The sequence below is a fragment of the Lynx canadensis genome, chromosome B3 (genome assembly GCF_007474595.2).
Source record: "Lynx canadensis isolate LIC74 chromosome B3, mLynCan4.pri.v2, whole genome shotgun sequence".
Taxonomy (NCBI): Eukaryota; Metazoa; Chordata; class Mammalia; order Carnivora; family Felidae; genus Lynx; species Lynx canadensis.
This window is the reverse complement of record NC_044308.2, coordinates 55,397,794-55,424,704: the sequence shown is the minus strand read 5'-3', so window position 1 is coordinate 55,424,704 and position 26,911 is coordinate 55,397,794. Positions and strand designations below refer to the sequence as shown.

General features: G+C 37.9%; 1 protein-coding gene across 1 annotated transcript in view; it reads left to right on the top strand.

Moving 5' to 3' along the window:
- The first annotated feature begins 2,119 nt into the window (after nucleotides 1-2,119).
- Nucleotides 2,120-26,911, top strand: part of SLC12A1 (solute carrier family 12 member 1) — a 102,710-nt gene continuing 77,918 nt past the window's right edge. Inside the window, 8 exon segments of the mRNA XM_030318241.1 lie at nucleotides 2,120-2,475; nucleotides 2,477-2,510; nucleotides 2,512-2,589; nucleotides 14,738-14,872; nucleotides 15,028-15,103; nucleotides 20,166-20,261; nucleotides 23,455-23,594; nucleotides 24,891-25,001. Coding sequence (XP_030174101.1) covers nucleotides 2,171-2,475; nucleotides 2,477-2,510; nucleotides 2,512-2,589; nucleotides 14,738-14,872; nucleotides 15,028-15,103; nucleotides 20,166-20,261; nucleotides 23,455-23,594; nucleotides 24,891-25,001 — 975 coding nt within the window. The 5' untranslated portion in view covers nucleotides 2,120-2,170.

The following is a 26,911-nucleotide window of genomic DNA, read 5'->3' as shown; positions in this document are numbered from 1 at the left end:
GGAAATCACTTGGGTAGTTTCTTATAAAACACAAGGTGGATTCATTCAATCAATCTGATTGAAAACCAGTGACAGGACACGTGTGGAGGAATTGTTTGTGCTGTCTTAATAATCACTGCCTCACAGATTTGAGCAAAACCTGTCTCTCAACAACACTAAAAAAACGGGTTTGATATAAATGTTTTGCCAGGTAGAGACAAAAAGGTCATTTAGCAATGCCACTGGGAACCTTACCCACGGTTTCATTCCTGCTTCAGTTTTTCCACTAGGTAGAAATATTTTCAATAAATCACCAATTCTACATTCAATCCGCTCACTTCCCATGCAGAGAAGAATTCAGCTAATATCTACTATAAAAAAGAAAATAATCTCAAATACCATTTTCTAGTTACCAAGTATAGAAATTATCTCTGGAGGCCTAGATTTTGCTGTACATGTTAAATAATAGGAGGCCACCAGGAATCGTGAAGACAATGGGATTGAATTTATTTAGCCCCAAACAGCTGAAGCACTGATTATATTTTGGTGGATTATTACTGTTGAGCAATCCAACTTCCCTTATGAATTAAAGAAACTTAATGTGACTTTCTGTCTAAATGAATTAATGATTTACTACTGGTTACTAGTTGATGAAGTACTTAAGGTTCCTCAGGGCTAATGACTGGGCAGGGCCCACGGTATTATTCCAGGCCAATCACTGCTCAGTCACCTCTTTCAAGGAAGGTTCTAACCAATAAGAAGCCCAAGGTTTTGGAGTGAAAGTTAGGTGCCCCATATATGCCTGGGTGGTGTTGAAACACATAAAGCTTCCTGAGAAGAAGGCTTCTTCTGATGGTAAGTTGAACATTTCTGGATGGGGTAAAAATCACATTTAATATTATGTCATAAAGTAGATTCTGAGGAATGGAGTAAAGGTGAGGATGTCAAGGACTATGAAGAGACATGGGATGGTCTGTAAAAACTAAAGAGATAACAGCCTCACTTATAGTTTCGCCCCAAAAAATGTTCTTTGCAAGTTGAAGTTAAGATATTTTTTTTAATTCAAAGAAATAGCCTAGTAACTTCAGGAGACAGGCATGGTTTTGTTTGCATTTGTCTGCTTTTCTAAACAGCCAAAATTTAAGTTATCAATAAAGAACTATTAATCTCACTAAAGAATGTTCTAAGATGGCTCATATCATGGATGGTAAAAGAAGTGATTATGTAGTCTGCCTCTCAGTCAAATTAAAAGCTTCTCAATGAATTTGAGACTATTTCATTAAAGAGAATTAACAGGGCATGATTATCTTACCTAAATATAGCGTACACCTTTATTAAGGACTGAGATTTATTTCGTTACACTGAATACCCATATATTTTTAAAGATTCCATGATAGTATTTGCAAAACATAAATGTACGAGCAGATGAGAGGCTAGTAAAAGATCCATGAATTTACAAGCTATCATCTTCACAGGATTTATTTTAAAAATTAACAAGCATGTATTTTTAGAAGTTAAAAAATATTTTTAAATTTTATAATCAGCATGGAATATAATCATCATTATTAGATAGTATGAATTCATGTCTATAAAAAATACTTTGCAGTTTCAACATTTAGTACTGTCAATGAACTGTGTTTCAGACTGAGAATATTCTCATCTTCTCTTACTGTACTCACTGGTAGAGTTATATCTTTTCTAAAATCATATTAAATCCAACTGCACTGAGTCCAAACAAATGCTACAAACATAGATAATATTTTAATGACTCCATTGAAAATTCTGTTCGCTGAAGCAGGTCCCCTAGTTATTTATTATGGGATTTAATTGCTCAGGTGATTAGAGTTCTCGGACAGGTAATTTTAATGGAATGAATTTAAGATATTATATGTTTTGTAACAGAAAACTCTGCCCTCATACCCTATGCCTACTTAAATGTATTTATATTACTTGAAACAAGTTTAATTTTCTTTTTCAATGGCAGCTTTGAAGAACATTCAAAGGATGTATAGGAGAGAAACAATACATCAAGAATCTATTTGTTGAGTCCTTCTAGAACAAAGGCCAGGAGCTCCCTAATGTAAACACATTAAAGTTTATTTTGAGGAGGAAATACATAGATTTTTTTAAAAAAAAAAAAAACCATAAAAGTAGACAGCTTAGTCCAAAAAAAAAAAAATCCATTTGGAAGATGTCACTGAACAACTCTTCCAATCTATTTCTGGATTCAACGCCCAGTAATAGCAATCGCTTTCAAGTTAATGTCATAAATGAGAGCCACGAGAGCAGCGCGGCTGTGGATAATAACACCGATCCTCCACATTATGAGGAAACCTCTTTCGGAGATGAAACCCAGAACAGATTCAGAATCAGCTTTAGGCCTGGAAATCAGGAGTGCTATGACAATTTCCTCCAAAATGGAGAAACCGCTAAAACAGATGCCAGTTTTCATGCTTATGATTCTCACACAAACACATACTACCTACAAACCTTTGGCCAACACCGTGGATGCTGTTCCCAAGATTGAGTACTAATCGCAATACTGGTAGCATCAGCGGGCCCAAGGTCAACCGACCCAGCCTGCTTGAGATTCACGAGCAACTTGCAAAGGTAAGCTTCAGGGCACAGGCAAGTATCCTCCCTCCCTTTATTCCTTCAGGTGATCTCCTGCTCTTTAATCATGCTATGAATGTCAGAGTGTCTTGTGGAGAAGTCTATTCCAAACCACCCTCCTTCCTTACACAGCTGTCCCTCGTTCCCAATAACTAGACAATACACGGAGTGTTTCACAAATATTTACTGATTACCGAGAACTCAAGAATTAGCTCTGAAAGTGAGGCAGTGCATTATATTTTCTTTAACTATAGTGTACTCAGTGCACAACTTGGTTAACATCCAAACCAGATACTTAAGCTAATTTCACCTTAGTATGAATGCCTCTGCAACAGTTGTAAGAGGGGAAAAAAAACCAAAAAAAACGAAAAAAACAAAAAATCATCACTGGAGCTTACTGTAGTTAATACCGTGGTGTCATCCTTTAGAGCACATGGGTATTTTATATTCTTTAAAGAGAACCCAAGATTTATAGATTCAGCATTTTATCCCTTCCTCTTCAAACTTTGCCTGAGGCTCCTGATGCTCTTAAGCATATAAAAGTAACTGAATTAAATTTAAGTACAGAAATGGCTTAAGCTTTTCATTATTTAATGAAAATCATAATGGGTTTCCCAAATCTGCTAGAAGCAGGAGGTAGCATTCTTCTAATCATGTAGCAATCATTGATAAACTTCATAGATTTCTTCTTTCTATAACTTGCTCTAAAATATATTGATGCCTTTGTCTTCCTGCTCTTCTGGAACACATTTGGAATGAATATCATTCTTTATGGATGTAATTACTTGCTAAAAAGAATAATTAGCTGTCACATATCCAAATGTAGTTTACTTTTGCCCAGGTTTTGAGGTAAAAGAAAAAATTGATTGGAACAATTCCTTTCATATCCATTCATTCAACATTGATTTTATCAAATGGTTACCCACACTAGGGAGGTCTAGGAATATTGCTCTCACGGAAGATGCTAATAAGGGTGAAGTTTTCCCTTTAGTTTCTGTTCATTCTTCTTTCCACAAGGAAACCCATCTCTAAAATGTATTCTCCTTGGCTGCTCAGGGTCCCTGACTCTGCATCCTACCACCAGAGGCTGAGTGACTTCCTGAGCGGAGCCCATGCTCTGAATGCTGTACCCTTATCCTTTCTCCTCACCAGGCTTTACTTGTCCCATGTACTATATTTGCAACAGTCTGCTGAATGGCTGGTTTCTTACAGATAGAAGATTTAGGACTTTATCTAGGATATTTGGTGCTTTGATCAAAAGAAGTTAGGGGGCGCCTGGGTGGCGCAGTCGGTTAAGCGTCCAACTTCAGCCAGGTCACGATCTCGCGGTCCGTGAGTTCGAGCCCCGCGTCAGGCTCTGGGCTGATGGCTCAGAGCCTGGAGCCTGTTTCCGATTCTGTGTCTCCTCTCTCTCTGCCCCTCCCCCGTTCATGCTCTGTCTCTCTCTGTCCCAAAAATAAATAAACGTTGAAAAAAAATTAAAAAAAAAAAAAAAAGAAGTTAGCAATGTGACAATGTCAGAAAAAATGGCGGCCCCCATTAAATTTGAGAGAGGGGGTTGATTTGAAGCTCCAGAGATCAGACCCAGGTATCACTTTGCTTTGTGTGGGAAGTGGAAAGAAAAGAGAAGGGGTAGAAGGAAAAGAGGGAAAAGTTGGTTGCGAGAAGAGGGCACAAGGAGTTTTCAAAAAGCACAGAAAAAGAACTTAGGGCATTATAAAGGGATTTCAATTTATTCTGAAGAAGTAAAATGAGCCAAGTTCTCTTTAAAAAGATCTGAAATTCTCTCCCAACATACTCCACCTCATTCCACATGATAAGTCTTAAAGCTCATCTTTTGTAAAATTAGCATCATCAAAATTTAAATATTCTCATATTTGTCCCCAGTTTGCAACAAAACAAAATAAGTCTATTTCCATTAATAAGGAAATGGAGTAAACTCACATTGTTCTTTGGACTAATGTTCTAGAGAGAGAAACATAGCTTATTTACAATTCCTAAGCCACAGCTTATGTAAATCTTTACATAAGGGAGAAAAACTCTCCGGAATGGTTGGTTGTTCAAAAGCCAATCTGAACAACTGTAGTCGAAATGCAATAGCTGCATTTGACAGTTTCATAGCTGTTTGGGATATCATATTCTTTTTGAAAATGACACAAAGACTTAACTTTGACGTAAAGCTCTTTTTTCTCAGATACAAAGAAATAGCAAATTAAATAGTTTAAAAATTAGGTTCAGGCTCAATGCCCTGAATAATCATTCTGAATGAGTATAGTAATAAGTTACTCTTTTTATGAATTTGACCCTCAGTTATCAAGACACTTCATCATTAAATCCCACAGAAGTATTCCACATAGCCAAATTGGGAGCAGAATTCTAATGCAACCATGAATCTATATACTAGTGTCTCTAAACTTGTAGGGCCCAGTCCACCTCTCCATATGATCTACCTCTGTGCTATCCTTTGATACCAGACATGAACAATCTGAGACTTCGTCAATTCATCCCTTTCTTCTTTGCTAGTGAATTTGATTCTTTTTCCTCCTGCTTACCCTCCCTCCCATGAAAGATGAAGACCTATAGTGTAATGAGCTATGCTGTTACCATCCTTGTGGCCCTTGACATTTTATGGTAGTTCCCCAAATCACAACTAGACATGATCAATAGAACAAATATTACATAATAATACTCAGACACATCACCAATTTTGTATGCAAAAAATTATAAATGATAATGTTTACTCAAACAATTTAAAAGTGGAAAGCAATTGACATAGTACAAGTTTGGTGATATATTTTTTTGTACCCGAGTATAATGCTTTAAAAAGCCATAAAAGAATTGTATATTTACATTAAGTGACAACATATTTAGACAGAAACCAGTTGGATTTTTTGTAGAATCCTGGCTATAACTTCCAAGTCAGAAAAAAAATTATATGTCAAGGTTGTACTAACAGTTGAAATAAAAAAATAGGTTTGAAAGACGTTATTTTAAGTCTCTACCTTCACTGAAACTCTAGGAATGATACATATTGACAAAATTTGTAATCCCAATGATTTGAGATCATAGTTGAAAAAATCCTTTTATTTTCTCTGTAGTAAAGAACTAAATGCCTATACAGATGGCTATGAATTATAGATTTCCAAAAACCCTAGTTTAAAAGCAGGAAAAAATGGCTCCATCCTTTACTTTCTCTGCAATATTATATAAGCTACATAACTTCACTGATACTGTAGGAGTTTGTGAATACTAGTTTACATGCATATAAAGTCTAGCATGTTGCCTTCTACAATGGGTAGAAACTGAACAAATCATTGTTGATAATGATGATGGCATTTTTGTATTCACTGATTTTTACTCAAAAAGTAAAATATACACTAATAAAATATTTAAGAAGTACTGAAAAGTATATACTGAAATGTTTCTTATCTAATATAGATCTTCAGTTTTTCTCTCCAAGACAATCATTACTGTCAGTTTCTTATAAATCCTCCCAGAAATTTCTATGCCTATACAAATATACATATATATCTATAAAGTATCTCTATCTCATCTATCTAATTTTCCATCTGTATTTTTTTCAAACACATATTGAAACATTTTACCACATTGTCCGTGCATTCTGTTTTCACTAAACAATGCACATTGGAGTTCTTTCCATATAAAAAATATAATGATTAGATATCTGGTAAAGATTAATCCAGTATTTTTACTTTATAAAAATAATTGTACTTTTACTGTCCAGCATAATCCTGTGGCCACCTTTTTTTTTTTTTTTATTACTAAACTACTTTATTAAGTGATCATGGTTTTATCTTTCATTCTACTTTTTTTAATTTAAATTCAAGTTAGTTAACATATAGTGTTGTTAGTAACATATAGTATTGGCTTCAGGAGTAGAATTTGGTGATTCATGACTTACATGCAATACCCAGTGCTCATCCCCACAAGTGCCTTCCTTAATACCCATCATCCATTTAGCCAATCCCCCCACCCACCTCCACTCCAGCAACCCTCAATTTGTTCTCCATATTTAAAGTCTCTTATGGTTTGCCTCCCTCTCTGTTTTATCTTATTTCTTTTCTTTCCCTTCCCATGTTCAATTTATTTCTTAAATTCCACATGAGTGAAATATATGACATTTGTCTTTCTCTGACTGACTTATTTCACTTAGCATAATACACTCTTGTTCCATCCACATTGTTGCAAATCGTGGCCACCTTTATATGCACAATTCCTAACTACAGGGCTAACCAAAATGGAACTCCTTTCAGTCTTACTAACCACCATTGTTGTTAGCATTTCAGAAAATATAATTATATAAGAATCAGGAAAATATATAGCCTTTCTATCAAAGTCAGTGTTCTGATGTCATTGAAATAAACTGTCTATACAAAAAATAAAATACCACAAAAATTAAGATAGCAATATTATTTTTAAGGAAACCAACCATTTAGAGAATGTTTCAAAACAAAAACAATGGAACGACTTCACACTTGGGTCATTAGGTAGTTAGCGACAAAAAGTAATCTGTGAATAAAAGCATTAGGAAAGTAATTTGTGAATAGAAAGGATTACATACACTCATGCAAAAGCAAACTTTTATGGAGAATTTTTTTAATGTTTATTTATTTTGAGAGAGAGAGAGACAGGGTGTGAGCAGGGGAGGGGCAGAGAGAGAGAGAGAGGAAGATACAGAGAATTCAAAGCAGCTCCAGGTTCCGAGCTGTCAGCACAGACACGGGGGCTCAAACCCACAAACTGTGAGATCATGACCTGAGCCAAGTCAGACGCCCAACTGACTGAGCCACCCAGGGGCCCCCGAGAAATTTTTGTTATCAGACAGGTGCTCACACTTGGCAAATTCTCATTCAATTTTTATAACACACCTTCAAGGTAGGTACTATTATTATTGCTATTTTATAGATTCTAAAGTTTTTATAAAATCCTATGGATCTTTTATAAGAGAAAACAAAAACTAAGTCAAAAAACTTCCAAGGTCAAGAAACAAAAGTCATGTGTCTAATAAATTGAACCCATGTCTGCATGACTCCAGAGTCCATGCTCTTTTTATTTATTTATTTATTTATTTATTGATGTTAGTTATTTTTGAGAGAGAGAGAGAGAGCACAGGCAGAAGAGGGGCAGAGAGGACAGAGGATCTGAAGCAGGCTCCACAATGACAGCAGAGACCTGACATTGGGCTCAAACTCACAAACCTCAAGATCATGACCTGAGCTGAGATTGGGTGCTTAACCCACTGATCACCGAGGTGCCCCCAGAGTCCATGCTCTTTATTGCTACTTTCCATCCTCAGCCTACTCTCCCATTTCACTTTGCCTCAGTTCATTTTGACAGCTACAGAAGAAAGTGGAACTCAGGCACAAAGAAGAAATTGCATCTCAGCCCTGATGGGCAGAACAGGAGATTCAATTCCTTTCTTGTTTTGGGGACTGTGCCAAAAGATCATGTTGCTTTCTCCTACAGAATTTTTTTTTTTTCTCTCTCTTTCTCCTACAGAATTAATTGTAGGTCTCAATCATTTTCGTTGTCATCATCAAAAGCATTTATTAGCCTTTTATATACAAGATACTGTATAAAGTGAGTTAAAGAGATTTGATCTCTACTCTCCAGGGTTTATTTTACATGTCAAATGACTTTGTTATGGGTAGAAATAAAGGACATATAATCAGGTTAACAAACATTAAAGTACATAAACCAATGTATAAATGTTTATCTTCTTTAAATAAACAAAGGTTTACAAATGCATTCTCTGGGAAATAGTATTTTCTAAAATGTTTTAAAGTTCAAATTTGGAACTTTAGCATTCAACTTGGGGCTATCCCAAATTAGAAATATCACCAAGCCCAATTAAGTAGACATAAAAATTGAGGCAATAAGTGCCTTGAAGGAGGATTAGTGGTCACCCCTAAAATATTTGCTGGAGTGAAAATCTGCAACTAAAGACTCATTTTAATACTTATCAGAAGTTTTAGTTTTTAGCTCAGTGATAGGTGGTGGATAGACTAACAGTTCCCGTGTATATGTGGAAAATATTAAGAATCTTTTCACTTTCTTGTCTTTTTTTTTTAATTTTTTCTTGAGAGAGAGAACAAGAGTGTGATGGGGGAGAGGGGAAGAGGGAGAGAGAGAATCGTAAGCAGGCTCATGCTCAGCACGGAGATCAACACCGGGCTTTATACCATGACCCTGGGATCATGACCTGAGCCCCAATCATGAGTTGGACACTCAACTGACTGAGCCACCCAGGCACCCCTTGATTTTACTTTCTTACACTGCTTATTACACACATAGCTACCTTTAGGCCTAAGTTATCAAAAATATAAGTTAATTTTTGTGTGAGCTGTATGTATTCAGGTACAGTAAAAATACTATAATAAATTGTGACCATTAGTAGTGATTTATAGGCATGGTTTATAGCAACTTTTAAAACAAGAAACCTCTCACTTTCATAATTTAAAATATTCCCATTTATCACAAAGGGCTTGTAATGTACAAACATAATAACATTGATTAGTAAAATATAGGAATGTGATTAGAATTGTGTTTTTTGGGGTGCTTAGGTGGCTCAGTCAGTTAAGCGTCTGACTTCGGCTCAGGTCATGATCTTGCTGTTTGTGAGTTTGAGCCCCAAGTCGGGCTCTGTGCTGACAGCTCAGAGCCTGGAGCCTGCTTCACATTCTGTGTCTCCCTCTCCCTCTCTGGCCTCCACATTCACACACTGTCTCTCTCTCAAAAATATACATTAAAAAAAAACTTTTTAAAAAATCATGTTTTTCATGCTGAAATGAACCCTAAAAATTCTCTGATCCTTGCTGGGATTGGTTTTAAAATAATCCAGTGGCAGGAGTGTGAGAGGTTTAAGTGGAATAGTACTGGCCATATGTTCATAACTGTTGAAGTTCAATGGTAGGCACATGAGATCTATTTATTCTCCCTACTATGGCATATATTTAAATATTTCAATAATAAAAGAAAGTTTAAAACAACTGGGAGGGGATCATATAGTCCTAAATATTTATGGAGTTGTTTCTCTAGGATGGGCTAAAATTTCTACCATCCTGAGATTGAAAGCCTAAAAACATGTATAGTGGCAAATATTATCTAGTTATAATTTATTTAACAATTTTTAAAATTTTTACTTATTTTTGAGAGAGAGAGAGAGAGAAAGCATGCTCACAAGCCAGAAAGGGGCAGAGAGAGAGAGGGAGACAGAGGATCTAAGGACAGCTGTATGCTGACAGCAGCGAGCTGGATGAAGGGCTTGAACTCACAAACCATGAGATCATGACCTGAGACGAAGTTGGACGCTTAACTAACTGAGCCACCCAGGTGCCCCTCTAGTTAGAATTGAAAGAATAAATACACTTATTTTTTTCTTCTTTGATGATAACTAGAAATGCATTTGTAACTTTTCTGGGGTCTGAAAAAATCACGCATTTCATATTAAATAAAATAATCTTTTATCATCTAGCAAAACCCATTAGGAATTTACCCCTTAAACTGCATGTGATTGAAGCTTTACTAGTTTATCAATACTGGAGAGGAGAAGTTTCTTTCTTTCTTTCTTTCTTTCTTTCTTTCTTTCTTTCTTTCTTTCTTTCTTCCTAATGAACTTTATTTTACCTTCTCTGAATACTTAATGCACAGGTAAAACTTTTGGTAAATTAATAATCATTCCCTAAAGCTATGCAGTTTAAAATGCATTTATGAAAGGTGGTGGGTCATCATTTATGGTGATGGAGTATGAACAAACAAATTAATTCAAAGTATGAGGGAAAAAACTGGTTTCAGGGAACAATCATAAAACTTCTATTCTTTGAGACTTTGGTCCCAAGAAAATGCACCAGCCAGGAGTCTGTCAGCCACTGGTTATAGCTCACAGCTATTAAGTGCCCATAACCCTCAACTAAAAGTCTTTTCAGTACTTTGATGATAAGATGACTTTGTAATTGCTGTATAGGCTCACAAAGGAGGCATTTATTAAGAGTGAAACCAAGTTTTGCTTTGCCATGTTAGAAGAGGAAGATGACAAACAGAAAAATGATTTTGCCTTAGAGTAAATTACTTCAAAGTAAGATTTTCAGAAAATTCATTGGATTTATCCTCCTTGGCACTATCCAGGAAAGGTTAAGTGACTTGCTGGGGGACACACCCTGAATTAATTGCATAGCTGAAACTAGATTCCAAGCCTCCAAGTTTATATGGTGCAGTGAGTTTTAAGCTCCTGTAAGCGAGTAAGCAATGGAAATAGATTCTGTACTTATAAATGTATTATCAGGGCTTTACAGTCAGGGCAAGAAATATACATTTAAAGGTTTTTTTTTCCTTTCTATGACATAAATACATTGAAAACGTGGAAACTCTAGCAGGTTGAACACATTCACCTAAGAAATAGTTGAACGCCCTACATTGACTCTATTTTTGAATAGCTTTAGAAAATTATTTCCCTACTAACTTTCATATATGATGATTTCCCTGACAAGCCCTCATAGAATATTCCTTTTGCTTCATAGTGTATGTCCTAGTGATAAATTGAAGAACCATTAAACTGTGCCCAGAAGGGCATCCATCAGATAGAAATGTCCATATAAGGGGAAATTTTAAATATCTTATTCATCCTTTCACCAATTTTTTAAGATGTTTTTTACAGTCATTGGTATTCTCATTAATCCAGATGTAAGGGTCACAGTTACCACTGGAGTTCAGCTGGGAGCAAAGCAATTTCCTGGACCAAACCCTCAAATACAGGATTGATCAGAAAACATAGGTTTTATTCTCAAGACTGCCTTTAAAAAGCAAGTGACTAAGGCTCTGTCTCATGGGATCCCCAATTAACCGAGGAAAAGGAAATTGCCTTCTCCCTGAATGAGTAGCTGCTGATGGTCTGGCTGTGAGATCTTCATTAACTAGAATATTGTCAATTTTAAAAGTTTTTCTCAAATCAAATCAAATAAATGAATTTCTTAACCAAATAATCTCTTCAACATTCCTGGGCATTTTATCACATTCCTCAATTCTCTGCTTTCATTGATTTTCTAGTTACGGAAAGTTAAAGTTACATTTGAACCACGCAGCTGCCTTATGAGTGTAGAATCCGTTCAGAGAAAAAATAGGATTTTTAACTGCCTGGAGAAAAACCTCAAATGTTCCATCCATCTGTAATTGACTGCAATGTATAGACATGTGTGCTCCAATATAATAGCCCCAGCCACATGTGGCTATTGAGCACTTGAAACGTGCTAGTACAAATTGAGATGTGGTATCACTGTAAATTGCACACCAGATTTCAAAGACATAGTGTTAAAAAAAAAAAGAATTAAAATGTCTCATCACTGTTTTTATATTGATTATATGTTGAAATGATAATATTTGATATAGATCCATTACGTAAAACATATTAAAGCAGTCCATGATCCAGGTTCCTCCTACAAGGCGGGTTGCCACCATAGCTAATGAATATTACATTGCAAAGATTAGAAATATGATATTGTACAAAAGTTAGGTATATTTTTAAAATTTAAGGGTTCAAATCTGAACCCAAGTTATTTCACTAATTTCCTTTTATTTTTAAAATGAGCTACTGGAAATTTTTGAATTACATCCATGACTTGCATTTCTAGCTGGTATAGATAACCAGTTTCTGCCCTGCTAGTTCAGCCTCAATTTCTGTAGATTTTGTTTATCCATATTTTACTTTAATTTGAATATATGATGTCAGATTTCAATTATCTGTGCAAGTAGAGACAGAGGATGCTTAAGATTAAGATATTCCTCGGGTAATTCAAAACTAAATTTTAACTATTAATTTCAGCTTCCTTTGTGATTCAGTTTTACCCCTCCCCTGCAATGCTGTTGGAAAATAGTAAGATGATCTGACTTGAGATTCATTCTCTTCTTCTCCCTTCTTTAATGTGGGTTACACAGAGAAAACAATGACAAATGAAATCCTCAGTAGGGATGGAAGAGAAAGGAAATAGGAGGCAGGAATGGTTAAGAAATGAGGTCATCTTCTCTGAAGTGGTAGAGATCAGGTGGCCTCCAAGCCTGCTTTATGGATTCAGTAATGTTTATTGATGACCTGCTATATAGTAGTGTCTTTGTTGGCATCTAGAAGTAACCCACATCCTGTAGTTAATATACAATGACTTACCACATTGTATTGCATCGGTTACCCAAATGTCCACTAGTATCATGAAAAAAAATCTTGTGGGAGAACAAACTCGGAAGAAATTCTTATTGACATAGAGAAGTAGAAGAACATGGGAGAACAAGAAGACAAGAAGTCAAAGTCTCTTGGAGTAAACAGCCCAAATTAGAGTCAGATTATAGTGGGTATGCTAATGATACACCAAAGCCCAAAGAAGCAATAACTCTTAAACATGGCAAGGACAAAAACTTTGATTGCCCTCAAATAAAGTCCTTATAGTAAACACTGAGTATTTATTTCATGCCAGTCTCATTTTAGAGGGGGAAAAAAATGTCCTTGTCTGAGACATCTCAGTTAGTAATAGGGGGACACATCATCTCAGCCGTAAACTAATTTAGGCCACTTAAATAGAACAAAGTTGTTCTTTTTTTTTTTTTTTAATGTTTATTTATTTTTGAGACAGAGAGAGACACAGTATGAGCAGGGAAGGGGCAGAGAGAGAGGGAGACACAGAGTGGGAAGCAGGCTCCAGGCTGTGAGCTGTCAGCACACAGCCCGACGCGGGGCTTGAACTCACGAACTGTGAGATCATGACCTGAGCCGAAGTCGGACGCTTAACCGACTGAGCCACCCAGGCGTCCCCAAAGTTGTTCTTTAATAATGGTAGTTAAATGCTGAATCTAAGAGACTCCCCCAATGGTTTCCTTACTGGAAAATATTGCTTTTCGGGAACTCAGTGGGGTATATAGTCTAACCATTAGAATCAAGTAGGTGTCAGATAGGCTAAATTAAGTGGGTGAATCTGGAATCATTCAAGGTCATATCTAAAAGAGAAGTTAGAGTTGTTTTTCACTTGAGAGAAACAGGGCTATTTCTTTCCCCAGTAGAATTCAGAGACTATCCTTACTGACGAGGAAGCTATTTTTCAAAATTGGATCACACACAAAAAAACACTAAATAAGCTTTTGACATTTTTTATACTACTTACTTCTTATTTGTACTCAGCTTACCTTTCTAGTAGTCAGTCATAAGATTTCTTACCCTTTGTACAATGCTACCAGCACATCCAGCAATTCTCAGGCAAAGGCATATCGAATCTGAAAGAAACTTCCTCTACAGGAATAGCATCCTTGTAGCCAAACAGTGCCTTTAAATATTTTTAGAACTTTAACCCTTTTCTTCCTGTTTTTAAAGAAAATGCATATAGGGGCGCCTGAGTGACGCAGTCAGATGAGTGTCCGACTCTTGATTTCATCTCAGGTCATGATCCCAGGGTTGTTGGGATGGATCCCTGTGTTGGGCTCCTGGCTGAGTGTGGAGCCTGCTTCAGATCTCTCTCTCTCTCTCTCTCTCTCTCTCTCTCTCTCTCTCTCTCTCTCTGTTCTTCTCCCCTGTTCATTAACTCTCTCTCGCTCTCTATAAAATAAGTTAAAACAAAAAAAAAATACATAAATTTACAAAAGAAAATGCTTTTATGTGTTCTTTCATTCAGTCTTCTGAAAGATAATGTGACATGTTTAGAGAAGTTTTGTTATCATTATTTTAGGTGAATAAGATGAAGCCCAGGGAGGTTAATAGAAAGAAGTCCAGTTAGCCTGCATCAATGACATTAACCTCCTACCATACCTCAAAGACCCTCTTTCACTTCTGATAGACTTTCAGGCTGCCTTTGTTTCTTTTTCTTTTGTTTGTTCTTTTTGTATTCTAAACTTACCTAAATCTAACCATTTTCCCCTAAGGTAATATTCTCACCCGTAGGACTGCCCAAGATCCTTTGCAGCTTTGCTGCGCCTGAAATCGCTCACAAAATGAATCCATCAGCTCCCAGGGCAAGAAAATACTTACCTTATGTGCATGCTAGAATTTGATGTGTCCAAAATTTCATGTCAATTATTTTGATTTGCCTTTGGAAGTTTTCTGGAGACTTCTGTTGACCAAATATTGTGTGTGTTTTTGCTACCTGTATAAATACAGAACGTAGCAGTGGCACCAGGTTCAGCTGACAGGGTTGCTAACGGAGATGGAATGCCTGGAGATGAAGAAGTTGAAAACAAGGAAGAGGAGGATAAAGCTGGCGTTGTGAAGTTTGGATGGGTGAAAGGTGTGCTGGTGAGAAAGCTCCTATGTTTCCAAATGAAATCTGTTTGTTCCGTGTCCTAGTGGACCAAATGTTAGCAAATCCTGGACAACAGAGTTACAGACATGGCTGGGTTTTGCCCCACTATCACTTCTCATATCCCTTTCAATGCTCCTTTGGCCCACAGGTAAGATGCATGCTGAATATCTGGGGTGTCATGCTCTTCATTCGCCTGTCTTGGATTGTTGGAGAAGCTGGAATCGGTAAGCATGTTTCCCCATGCCCCGTATACCATTTTCAGTGTCAATTATAAGCTCAATAAGCAACTTGTTTTCACCATTAATGCTGAATGTGAGATGGAGGTCACAGAAATAATCTGCACTCGAGCTCTTTTACTTTGCCTCTTTGACCATGTTTGTCAGAGAGGAAAGTGTAGCGTTAACTTCTGGGAGACTGGAATTTTCCAGTTTACCAACCAGATAAATGCTCAATTTAATATTTCTATTTGTTCTTAAAGTTTTAGGTGTACAGATCTGTAGGGACACATATATTTTAAACAGTACTATTCATAGTTTGGGACATACTGACATTTGTGCATCCCCCTTATGCTTATTGGCAAAATTTCACTCAACAAGAACAGCTTGTGGGAAAAGTGGGAACAATGTGACCTGACTAATAGAAATGCTGAATTGTTGAACATTTGCCAAAGAAAATAATTGTGTTACTTTCAGGTACCAGTGGTAAGAAAACAAAGATTAATAAAATATGCCAGACAGAGGCTTAAACGTGATAGATGAAATGATTGAGATAACATGTGTAACCACTACTAATTTTTCTTTTTTTTTAATTTTTAAAATGTTTTTATATATTTTTGAGAGAGAGAGAGAGGGAGAGGGAGATAGAGGCAGAGAGAGAGGGAGACACAGAATCTGAAGCAGACTCCAGGCTCTGGGCTGTCAGCACAGAGCCCAACGTGGGGCTCAAACTCATGAACTCAAGATCATGACCTGAGCTGAAGTCGGACGCTTAACCGACTGAGCCACCCAGGTGCCCCTACTACTAATTTTTCTAATGGAAAATGCATGATGTTGAGATTATTTTGAGTGATTCTTTGACATTTTTGAAGATTATATTTTACTTAAAACATGATTTCCTGTGGCAAATCTTTTTTTTAATCAAGAGTATATAGATATAATTTATATGAAAAATTTCCTTGAATTTTATCAAAGTTCCTGATTTAATGTGATAAAAATTAGTGACGTTCTACTTTATGTATGGAAAATGTATTACAAATCCACTTTTGGAGAAGACCTATAAATCATTAGTGTCAAGAACATAGAGATTGAGATGTGCTTTTAGATACTACTCTAGAACGTATCCCAATTCACATTCAAAGTTACTCAGTCATTATTTATCACCTTTGCTCCTCAAGGCAGACTGGAAGACTAACTTGCAAAAAGAAAGGGCTGAGCTGTAAATTGAAACACTGGAACCAGTTCCCATAGTTTTTCCATGTTTCATGTTTGGCAAGTGCTGGGTTCCTGACAAAGGGCTGCTTGCCAGCTTTATGATGCATATCAGATGAATGCTTATAGCTGCAGGGTCCAAAATAAGTAGATGCTGTTCCATGGAAAATCTGCATCTTAATATTGCCAAGTGTTTGCCCCAGGGTTTCATGCAAAATTAGTTTTTTAAGGGCAGTTTAGTAACTTATTGAGATCATCAAGCAGCATTACTTTGTTTGGAGGTGGGAGTGTAGCCAAGGGCAAGAGTAATTCTTTCTAACGCAACTTATTTAACATCCATGTGTTAAGCGATAACCTGAACCTTAATCAGATCTTACATTACTCTTTACAGTCAATCCAGTTTCATGCTTACTGCAAAAGTGTAAAACATGAAGAACCCTATCTTCTGCTAAACTGTGTATTATACTTTCAGACATCAGTGTTGTTTTAATAAGGACCTTTCCTTTAAGTAGTCATATCCTACTTTAAATGGGTGTCTAGTGGGTTTTCCTTTGAATGAAGGTTTGTTTGTTGTTGTTGTTTTAGTTCTCAGAAAGTAGACTTTAGTGAGTCATAGAAACTTATTACCACCCTTACTCAGTTTTACTGGCCTTTGCTGTGAACTTAAAGCTAAATGAGTTGATTAAGTCACCTTCTGGGTCCCATTTAGATTCCCTTTATTGGGTAAGAAAAGAAGCAAATACAAGTAGTTTCTCCTTGATTTGGGATCGTTTAGGGAAGATCCTTTCAAGAGGAGACCCTAGGAACAAAGTCAGAAAGAAGCTGGAGCCAAGAGTAACAGTAGCTACAGCCCTTGGGTAACCATTCTAGGGCCAAGAGTTCTGGCTGTCTTTTCCCCAAAAGCAAATGGTAGAATAAGCCCAAAATGCCATAAAATTGTTCTCTGTCTAGGGGACTTAGGCTGGGGCAAGATGGTTTCTAATAAATTTAAACATTAGGCATGGAAGAAGGGAGTGAAAGAGGTATGACCTAAAGCAAGTCATTCCATGAGTTTCATTTTCTCATCTGAAAATTAAGGACCTGGATTCACTGTTTCCCAATCAATTCTTTGAAGATAAAGCTAAATAACTGTGCTGTCTAGACAGACACAACTTGAGATAGGCTAGGGTAGTGCGATAGTCTTCAGACTGTGGGGTGCATAGGAATTACCTGGGAAGTTAGGTTCCAAAACCACAGAATCCTGGGATTCACTTTGAAAGATTCCAACTTAGTATGTCTGGGCATTTTTTTTATATGACATTTATTGCCAAATTGGTTTCCATATAACACCCAGTGCTCATCCCAACAGGTCTGGGCATTTTTAATAAACACTTCAGGTATTTCCTGAAATAGGTGGTTTAAGGACCACACTTTGAGAAAACTATGAACTGAACGTTCTCTAACCTGCCTTTTACCCTGGGATTTTTTTGTTTGATTGTGAGAGAAAAGCAAATATGTTGCTGTTTAAGTGTATAAAACTTTGTTCTAGGATTTCAAATGGTTTACAGAAATATATACAGTGCAAAAGAATAAATAAGAATTGTTGGGAAAATAGAAGCAAAGGGAAAATAAGGGTATGAAAATAATAGTCAAAGTAGGTTTCATGTCCTGAAATACAAACTATTTAGTTCTGTACAGTTGCTGGGGTGAGCTAAACATTTGATATCAAATGTCTTCAAAACAAAAGCAAAAGCAAAATCGTGTGCAGAAGAAGAAATTACTTGTAGAGGTGCAAAGAACAGGCCACATGGTGATGTAGAGGTAATATGTACCAAAGGATCCCTGCAATAGATTCAAAGAATTTAGTGCAACTATTTCTTGCAACTCCAAGCTTTAAGAGTCTGTAGGGGCCAAAGCCATATGGTCCAAGTTTGTATCTCATGCCTATAGTTAGCCTCCTCCTACTGTACTTCAAACTGTAAAATAGCCTAGAGACTTCTTTTAGAGCCAGGATACAGCTGGGACCATCAAGAGAGGCAACCTCCAATACCTTGTTTCCATTTATGTCTGTCCTTCATTTCCTTCCACTTCCCCTTTTCCCAGGGCATGGCCAGAGAGATCACAGCCTTTCTCAGATGACTACTGTTCTGATTATCCCTGGAAGAAGACAGCTTGCCAACAACAATTATGAAGCATCCATTTTATGTAGGGGAGCATATGTAGGCAAGAGCATTCTCACTAGAACCAGGGTGATTTCAGTGCCTGTGACCCTAAACTTCTTTATTAACAGTGACAAGAGGCAACCTAACAAGAGAATAACAATCAGAAATTTATTAACATGTGCATCATGTGTCCACATGAGAAGACTCAGCAATGAGTAACTCAACAGAGTGGTTAGAACTTGGGCTTGCATAGCATCTTTTTAAAAATACTTTTTAAATGTTTATTTATTTTTGAGAGAGAGACGGAGACAGAGACAGTGTGAGTGGGGGCTGAGGGAGTGGTGGTGCAGAGAGTGAGGGAAACACAGAATCCAAAGCAGGTTCCAGGCTCTGAGCAGTCCACACAGAGCCCAACATGGGGTTCCAACTCACAAACCATGAGATCATGACCTGAGCTGAAGTCGGACGCTTAACCGACGGAACCACCCTGGGGCCCCTGGCTTACATAACATCTTAACAAAGAACAATGTATTCTTAGAGAAGTGACAAGACAAAGGAAAAGGACTGAGTTTCTAGGATGGCAGATTGTGGGAAGGCAGATACATGAGGGAACTCATGGAAATTAAGTCAAGGCTGTTATGTAGGTTCTTCTGGCACTACTCCAGCCAGTAAGGGTCTGGAATTACCTCTGATGATTAACTTCTGTCGTTCCTGGTATAGAGGAAAGTAGAGACACCTTTACAAATTTATGCCTTGTTTTCAGACAAATATGGGAAGGTAGCTGCTTCTTTTCTGTCGCCGTTAGCTAAAAATATACTTTATGCAAAAGTGGTACATTTGGAGATAGCATATTCTGCTACCTTTCAGTATCCTCTCGACTGTGTGCTTCCTGAAGCTGAAAGCAGCCTTGCCTTTCTCTGAATTCTGGTTTATCACTTTCTCCCTCTTATAATCATTGACCTTCTGCACCATAAGATCCTTGAGGGCAGCTTTTTTCATTTCATTTTATTTGTTCCTTGCATTTCTCATTCTACTTGACCCATAGTTGGATACATAGTGGGCTTTCAGTAAGCAACAGCTATTATAACTATCGTGGACACAATCAAAAAGCAGTGCCACTGATCGTGTACTGTGTTCTATGTGCTCTGCTAGCCACTTTTACACATGTATTCTTTCTAATCTCATTGCCATTTTTGGCTCAGAAAATAAGTAACTTGCCAGAGGTCACAAAGCCAATAGGTGAACATAGTTCAGTTTGATTCTTTCCACTTTACTTATCTGCCAGATAAACAATTTGTTACATTGGATGTAATTTTCCACTCCTACACAACCAAATGTACATAAAAAGAGAGTTATCTGGAAGGGTGAACATTTCCTGTCTAGTTATAAAGGCAGCTTGGAATCATATTGACCAATTATTATGTTTACAGGTGTCTAGAACTGCACAAAAAATGGGGTTCCCACTACATTTTGACCAGCCACTGTTGTTCATTTGTGGGCAATTCTCACTGCACATTTTAGCTCTTCGGTTTCTAGGCTCTGTGCTACTACAGGCAGAAAACTTCAAAGCTGAGCACTTACTCTGGTGATTTCCAGGCCAATTTGTTAATTCAGATGTGGTTCTTTGTTGATTACCCTCCATTTGCTGGCTTTTATGTGAACGATCTGATGGATTGTTGCACTGTTTAATTGCCTTTATTTTTCCTCTCCCAACTGAGGTCTTGGTGTGATTATCATCGGCTTAGCCGTGACAGTGACTGGTATCACTGGTTTATCCACCTCTGCTATTGCCACAAATGGATATGTCAGAGGAGGTAATTAAACTTGTGACCCGCACGATCATTTGTAAGGTAAAGGCAACAAAGACTCAGATAGTTCACCACTGACCTTTCTGGAGTGTTTTCAAAGGTAATCCAAGTTGGCTTCTTTTTTTTTCTCCTTCAGGCAAGAGAGATGCGAGAAAAATGAGGAAGGATTTAACCTTTGTCAAACCCCCAACTTTCTCATTCAGGTTCCTCTCAAGCAAGAGAGAAGGTCAGATGTCATGTTTTCTCTTTTCACAGCCAGGGTAGTTTCTCTCCCAGGACACCAGCAGAAGTCAACTTTTCCTTTCCAGGGCCGCATTTCAGATTGTGTTTACTTTTGGAAACCATCCTCCATCGTAATGAGCAGGCCGCCGACTTGATCTTTATGCCAGGCCAACCAGGTTCTCCTGAGCACAAAGGAACTCCACCGGGGCCCAGGCATGGACAGGAAAACTTAAATTCAAGGCAGTATATAGTTTGCAACAACAGGGAATCCAAGTCAGAAAAGTAAAATGTAATATCTTCTATCTCTCATTGCTAACAGGTCTTGGAGTTCTCATAATTCTTCTTTCCACCATGGTAACTTCTATTACTGGGTTGTCAACTTCTGCAATAGCAACTAACGGGTTTGTTCGTGGAGGTAACATTTCTAAGATATCTAATGCCCTCATCACTTGCTACGGGTAGGCAAAATTTTTATATACTCCTTTTTGACTGGAACAAGCAAGTAGCCCAATGCTCTTGATGCCTGGTGGACTATACAAGTGACCTGGATGCAGAAGGAAACATAAGGTACTATGAGTGCAGTCCTGGTCTACGCTGGTCAGCGGTGGGATCGTCTCTAATGGATCTCTCTGGCGCATTGCAGCTCATGGTTTCCAGATGCTCAGAATTCTGTAGGTGAATGTTTTATTTTCCAGGCGAGGCTGCATACCTCTTGCCGGTGTCTCTTGGGAAAGGATTCCTGGATGTGGCTTTAATTTAAAGTTTAGTACATTTCAGGTGCTTCCTAGATCTTCATGGAATGGGATCTTTTAGAACATTTCAGGTTTTTCGTGGGGAGACTGATCCTTCTTTGACAATTCAGACTGCTGCCTCTGGACGTGCTGGAGCCAAACACATTTCTTGGGGGATTTTGCAGGTCTTGGAGTCATCATCATTGGCCTGAGTGTGGTAGTGACGACACTCACAGGTATTTCTATGTCTGCCATTTGCACAAATGGAGTAGTAAGAGGAGGTAAGCCAATTCATTTGCTTATGACGACAAGCTTTGGTTACAGAGCAATGTCCAGAGTCGGTTTAATGCTGGAAGTAAAATCTGCATCTAAATAATTAGTCCCCAAAGCCTTAAAACAAAGTGAGCTAACCCAAATTTGAACATCAAGGCAAAATTCTCTCAACTAAAATTAAGAGACCGCTAGATGTTTTCTTTGACCTATTTCCTGTGATTAAACATGTTTACAGAGAGTGACCAGGTGTCTAGAAAGAAGGCATAGATAATTACAGCAAAATACATGGTTGCTTTGTACCTTGGATGAGCCCTGCTGGCTCTCTGCCAGGCCCACTCAGCACCCTGGCTGACACTTCCTGCTTAGTTAGCCCTCAGATTTCACCCCAATGCTATACCTCTAGGGGCTAACAGGCCTGAAAAAATCCTTAAGAATAAAATAGAAACCAACAAACATAATAAAGAGTTACTTTTAAATCATCCAGGAATATGCAAGCTAAGGCAGAAAATGAAGAGGGTGAGGTTTATCATTGCTGTTCTAATTCCTGCCTTCCCCCTCCCATTCTGTTTGACTCCTGGGGCCTCAGCTTGGGTAGCTTATCCAGATGCCCCTTCCCAGGGCCTTCTAAGAGCCTCCTCCTCTGACAAATACACCTGCTCTCAGAGCTTCCCCTGCTAGTCTCTCACTTTGACCAAGCCTAAGTGACTGGCTAGCTAATTTATCTAATGTAATCTGGACAAAGGAAATAATGGCAGTTTGCTCCACCCAGATAATTGGTTACATTTTTGAAGAGAGCTTTGACCCTTTAACCCAAAGGAGTTACTACAGTGGAGGAAATTCCTTTTCCGTAAAAGATAGTTGTGTTTTGTTTTGAGATATGTTTGTTTGGTGTCATTCCCTTACCAATTCTGTCCACTCTAAGACTAGCTCACTGTAGAAAGCCATTAATTTACTATGGTCCGTGATAACACCTAGCTATCTAGGCCTCTCAATACCTCGTCTTTTTTACCTGCTCTCAGTACACTATAGAAGCTAACCAGTCCAGCTCAGGCTTCCCTGTGCACATGGGTACATGGCCATATATAGAACTACCTTATTCAAGGTCCAGAGGAGAAACAGTTGTTCCAAACCCTCTCTATCTTTCTTCCCATTGGCCACCCATACACATGTGGGTATTTGGCAATAATCATGCCTTCTTGAGCTAAAAGCGTAGAGAACCAATTCTGATTTATAGAGTAGATAATACATAGCACTTACAAATACTTTTTTTATGCAGCAAATATATACCAGAAAATTATACCAGAAAGGAAGTTAGAATAGCAATGATATACATCTCCTACATCATTTTCTGCCTAGGGCTGCCTGTTCCTGGACATTCCAAATACAAAGTTTTTTTCATTGGTTACATCATTGATTTGAACTCACCAATGAATTAAAAAAAATTTTTTTTATTACATTTATTTATCTTTGAGAGACAGAGAGAGATAGAGCATGAGCAGAGGAGGGGCAGAGAGAGAGAGGGAGACACAGAATCCGAAGCAGGCTCCAGGCTCTGAGCTGTCAGCACAGAGCCCAATGCAGGGCTTGAACTCACAAACCGTGAGATCATGACCTGAGCCGAAGTCGGATGCTTAACCAACTGAGCCACCTAGGCACCCCAAACCAATGAATTTTTTTTAAAGGCAAAGCATTTTGTTTTGGTAAAGTTTGCTGTATTATTTGTAAACTTTGTATACAGTTAGGTTTCGATAAATCAGAATTTACTAAGTAAGCATAGTTCTACTAAATTCTATTACGGTTCTCAGAGTACAAGAAAAGGCTAAGTTATTCATTAAAGTGATACAAGATTCCTAAAATTATTAGGAAGTTACGATATTTTCATTAGAATAAAAATTATTCAAAATTATTTGGTCATATAAACTAAATCCCTTAGCAGTTCCTCAAAGTAAAACATGTTCATTTTTTTGTTTTAGGTGGGGCCTACTATCTTATTTCCAGAAGCTTAGGGCCCGAGTTCGGTGGGTCTATAGGCTTGATCTTTGCTTTTGCCAATGCAGTGGCTGTTGCTATGTATGTGGTGGGATTTGCTGAAACAGTGGTAGATCTTCTTAAGGTAATTAAAAGTTTTTCTTTTTTTCAGCCAAGTAAGATAATTCAGTTCAATTTGCCTTTTCAGGGCACTAGGGGTTATCGCCATGGCAAGATGAGAGGAAATACATTTATTCTGTAGAATGTGGAAGTTGGATATAGTGGAAGGAGCTCTGGGCTTGGCATCAGAACTGGCTTGGAATCCCGACTCTCAGATTTATCAGCTGAGAGGATTCTGGGCCAGTCCCTCTATTGTTCTGAACCCTTTTTCTCAAATCTGTCATATGAGCTAATAATACTGTTCTATGTATTTAATAGAAATGCAGTACAGAACAAATGAAATACTGTGTAAAATATGAAACAAAAGATAAATGATGAACATTATTTTCAGTAGCAATATTACTATTATGGTTATAGATTTCCAAAAGGGAAAGAAAGTTCAAACATTCGAATAACTCACTGCAGGAAATTAAGCATTTCCTAGTTTAGGTGCTCCATCTAGACGGTATGTATGTGACCATGTTAATTAGCTGGTATGTGAACTAACTTCTAGTCCTCCTTTTTTGGAAGTAATAGCATTCACTGAATCCAATTCATAGCAGGACCTTTATTTGAAAATTAAATGAAGGGGCGCCTGGGTGGCGCAGTCGGTTAAGCGTCCGACTTCAGCCAGGTCACGATCTCGCGGTCCGTGAGTTCGAGCCCCGCGTCGGGCTCTGGGCTGATGGCTCAGAGCCTGGAGCCTGTTTCTGATTCTGTGTCTCCCTCTCTCTCTGCTCCTCCCCCGTTCATGCTCTGTCTCTCTCTGTCCCAAAAATGAATAAACGTTGAAAAAAAAAAATTAAAAAAAAAAAGTGAAAATTAAATGAATAAATGAGTGAATTATATAGTTCATAAGGTACATGATCTTCAAGACATGCATTATCTGGTTTCTGTAGTTTAATTGAATGACACTTATTTTCCAATATTCACATTGGAAACCACTCATTTTTATTTCTCTAAGATTCCCCTTGACACACAAAAATAACTAGTCATTCTTCTGAAAGAAAACATTGTATTTATAAGGGCACATACTTACCTTAGTGCTACAATAGCTTTAAAATCTGTGAGTAGAATGACCATCTAGAACTTCCAAACTTGGCTAACAATGGCCTATTATTATAGGACAAAATAATGTTCATCTCAGATTTAGGAGCACTTCATTTTTCTATTATCCTATAGGGCCCCAGACATGAGTGCACAGTGTCTCTTCTATAATAAGACATACAGGCCAAAAAAGCTCCATCTCTAACCATTTTAATGATTTCTGTTGTTGTTCCAGGAGAGCAATTCAATGATGGTGGATCCAACCAATGACATCCGGATAATAGGCTCCATCACAGTGGTGATTCTTTTAGGAATTTCAGTAGCTGGAATGGAATGGGAAGCAAAGGTGATTTTCTCAAAATGGTGCTATCACCCACTGCTGCTCAGGTCTTGGCCAAATTGCAGGAATAGAACAAACCCTGTATTCTAAAAGAATTGCTATTATTACTTGCTATGGCAAAAGTTGTGGGTTAGCAATGGGAAGAGCACCAAGCCCTCAGAGCACGAGGTCCAGGCAGTCACGACTCCACTCATGTGTCACCTGATTGGGCTGGGCTTTGTTCTTTATGCTGTCACCATGTGACATACACACCAACATTGCTGCCATTTTCACACACAGACCCCTTATGATCATAGCAGTGGTACATGCTGGAAACTGGGTCTCCTAGTCACACCCCTGGTATCCCATTTCAAGCTGGCTATGGTGCTGAAGCCCAAAGGAAATGGCAAATGCGATGGGAGAAGGTAATAGAGGCAGGAGCTATCATTCTCCTATGAGACACAGTAGTACAGGAGCAAATTTGGGGGCATCATAAGGCCCTGGAACTAGAGAATATCTGGATTTAACTAATAGTAATACAGTTAGTAAATTTCTGCATGTCAGGAGCATGTATTTTTCCTGATTTATTTATTTTATCCTGTATTTTCCTACAGTGACTGGTATAATTGCAACTGGTCTTAAGTGCCTGGAGATGCAGTGCTTAGACCTCAAGAGGTCACCAGAGATACAAAGGGGGCCAAAGTCACCCACCTACATAAGGCAATGGGAAACATTCCGATATGGCATTTATTTGTGGATTATACATTCACACATCAAAGAAAAATTAATTAAGTGTTTATTATATTCTGGGCTTATTATATGCTGGGCATTTTGCTAGGCTAGGATATTCTGTTGTGACCGAAACAGGCACAATCCTGGCCCTAGTTGAGCATATGGTCTGTGGGAATAGGAGTAATGATCAAGTAGATAAACGAGTACATATAAAAAGGTAAGTTGTGAAAGTGCTGTAAAGGAACTGAACAGGGCACTGAGATACAAAATAAGAGGAATCTACTTACAATGACTTTATTCCCTCAGGGACGCAATGTGGTTTCATGGCAGTAGAGGGTAGATTTAAAGCGCTAGCTCTGTTGAATTTGGTTTACCTGAATTTGAATTTGGTTTACATCTGTGTGACTTTTAGAAAGTTGCCTAAATTCTCTGTGCCTCAGTTTCTTTATCTTTAAAATGATGATAATAAGGTTGCCTACTTCATACAGTTATTGGTGGTATTATCTATCTGAAAGAATACCGGTAAAATTAAATCTGTCTCTGTTGTTGTAAGCCCTCAGTGAATGATAGCTGTTATTATTTAGATTCAGTGGTCAAGAAAGTCCTCTCTGAAGAGTTAACTAAGACTTCAAGGATGAGAAGAAGGAAATAGTTATGCAAAGAGTTCCCTGCAGAGGGAGGAGCATATGGGAATGCCAAGCCAAAAGACTCTTGAAATGTCAGCAGGAGGAGAGGGGGGGATAAAGAAAGACAATTTGATTGGTCAACCTTGCAAACTGCTTGTGCTGAGCACACACTGGTGGCCCAACATCAGATGCATGAGGCATCACAGGAGCTCTATGAATCATGTTCTCATACTCCTGTTGCATTTAGCACTGGGAAAGGGAAGAAAGAATCCATAGGCAGTCTGTCTAGAAAAGAAATAAGCTCTATCAGTGAAAACTTTGGACTCCATTTATGTTCCTGAGGACACTGCAGCAAGTTACCACCTAGTACTTGGAATATTTTTGAAATGTCACCTTCAAGTGCACAAGCAGATGTGCCCACTGAAAATATTAACAGCTACACTCAGGTCAGACATAGTGTACCCTACAAGGATACACTATTGCCTATTGGATAGTAGTTTTAATCAGAATAACCAGGTAGAATCTTTCTTCAGTGGACATTACTTTTACAATTAGGTGAAGAGTTGTTAAATGAATCTA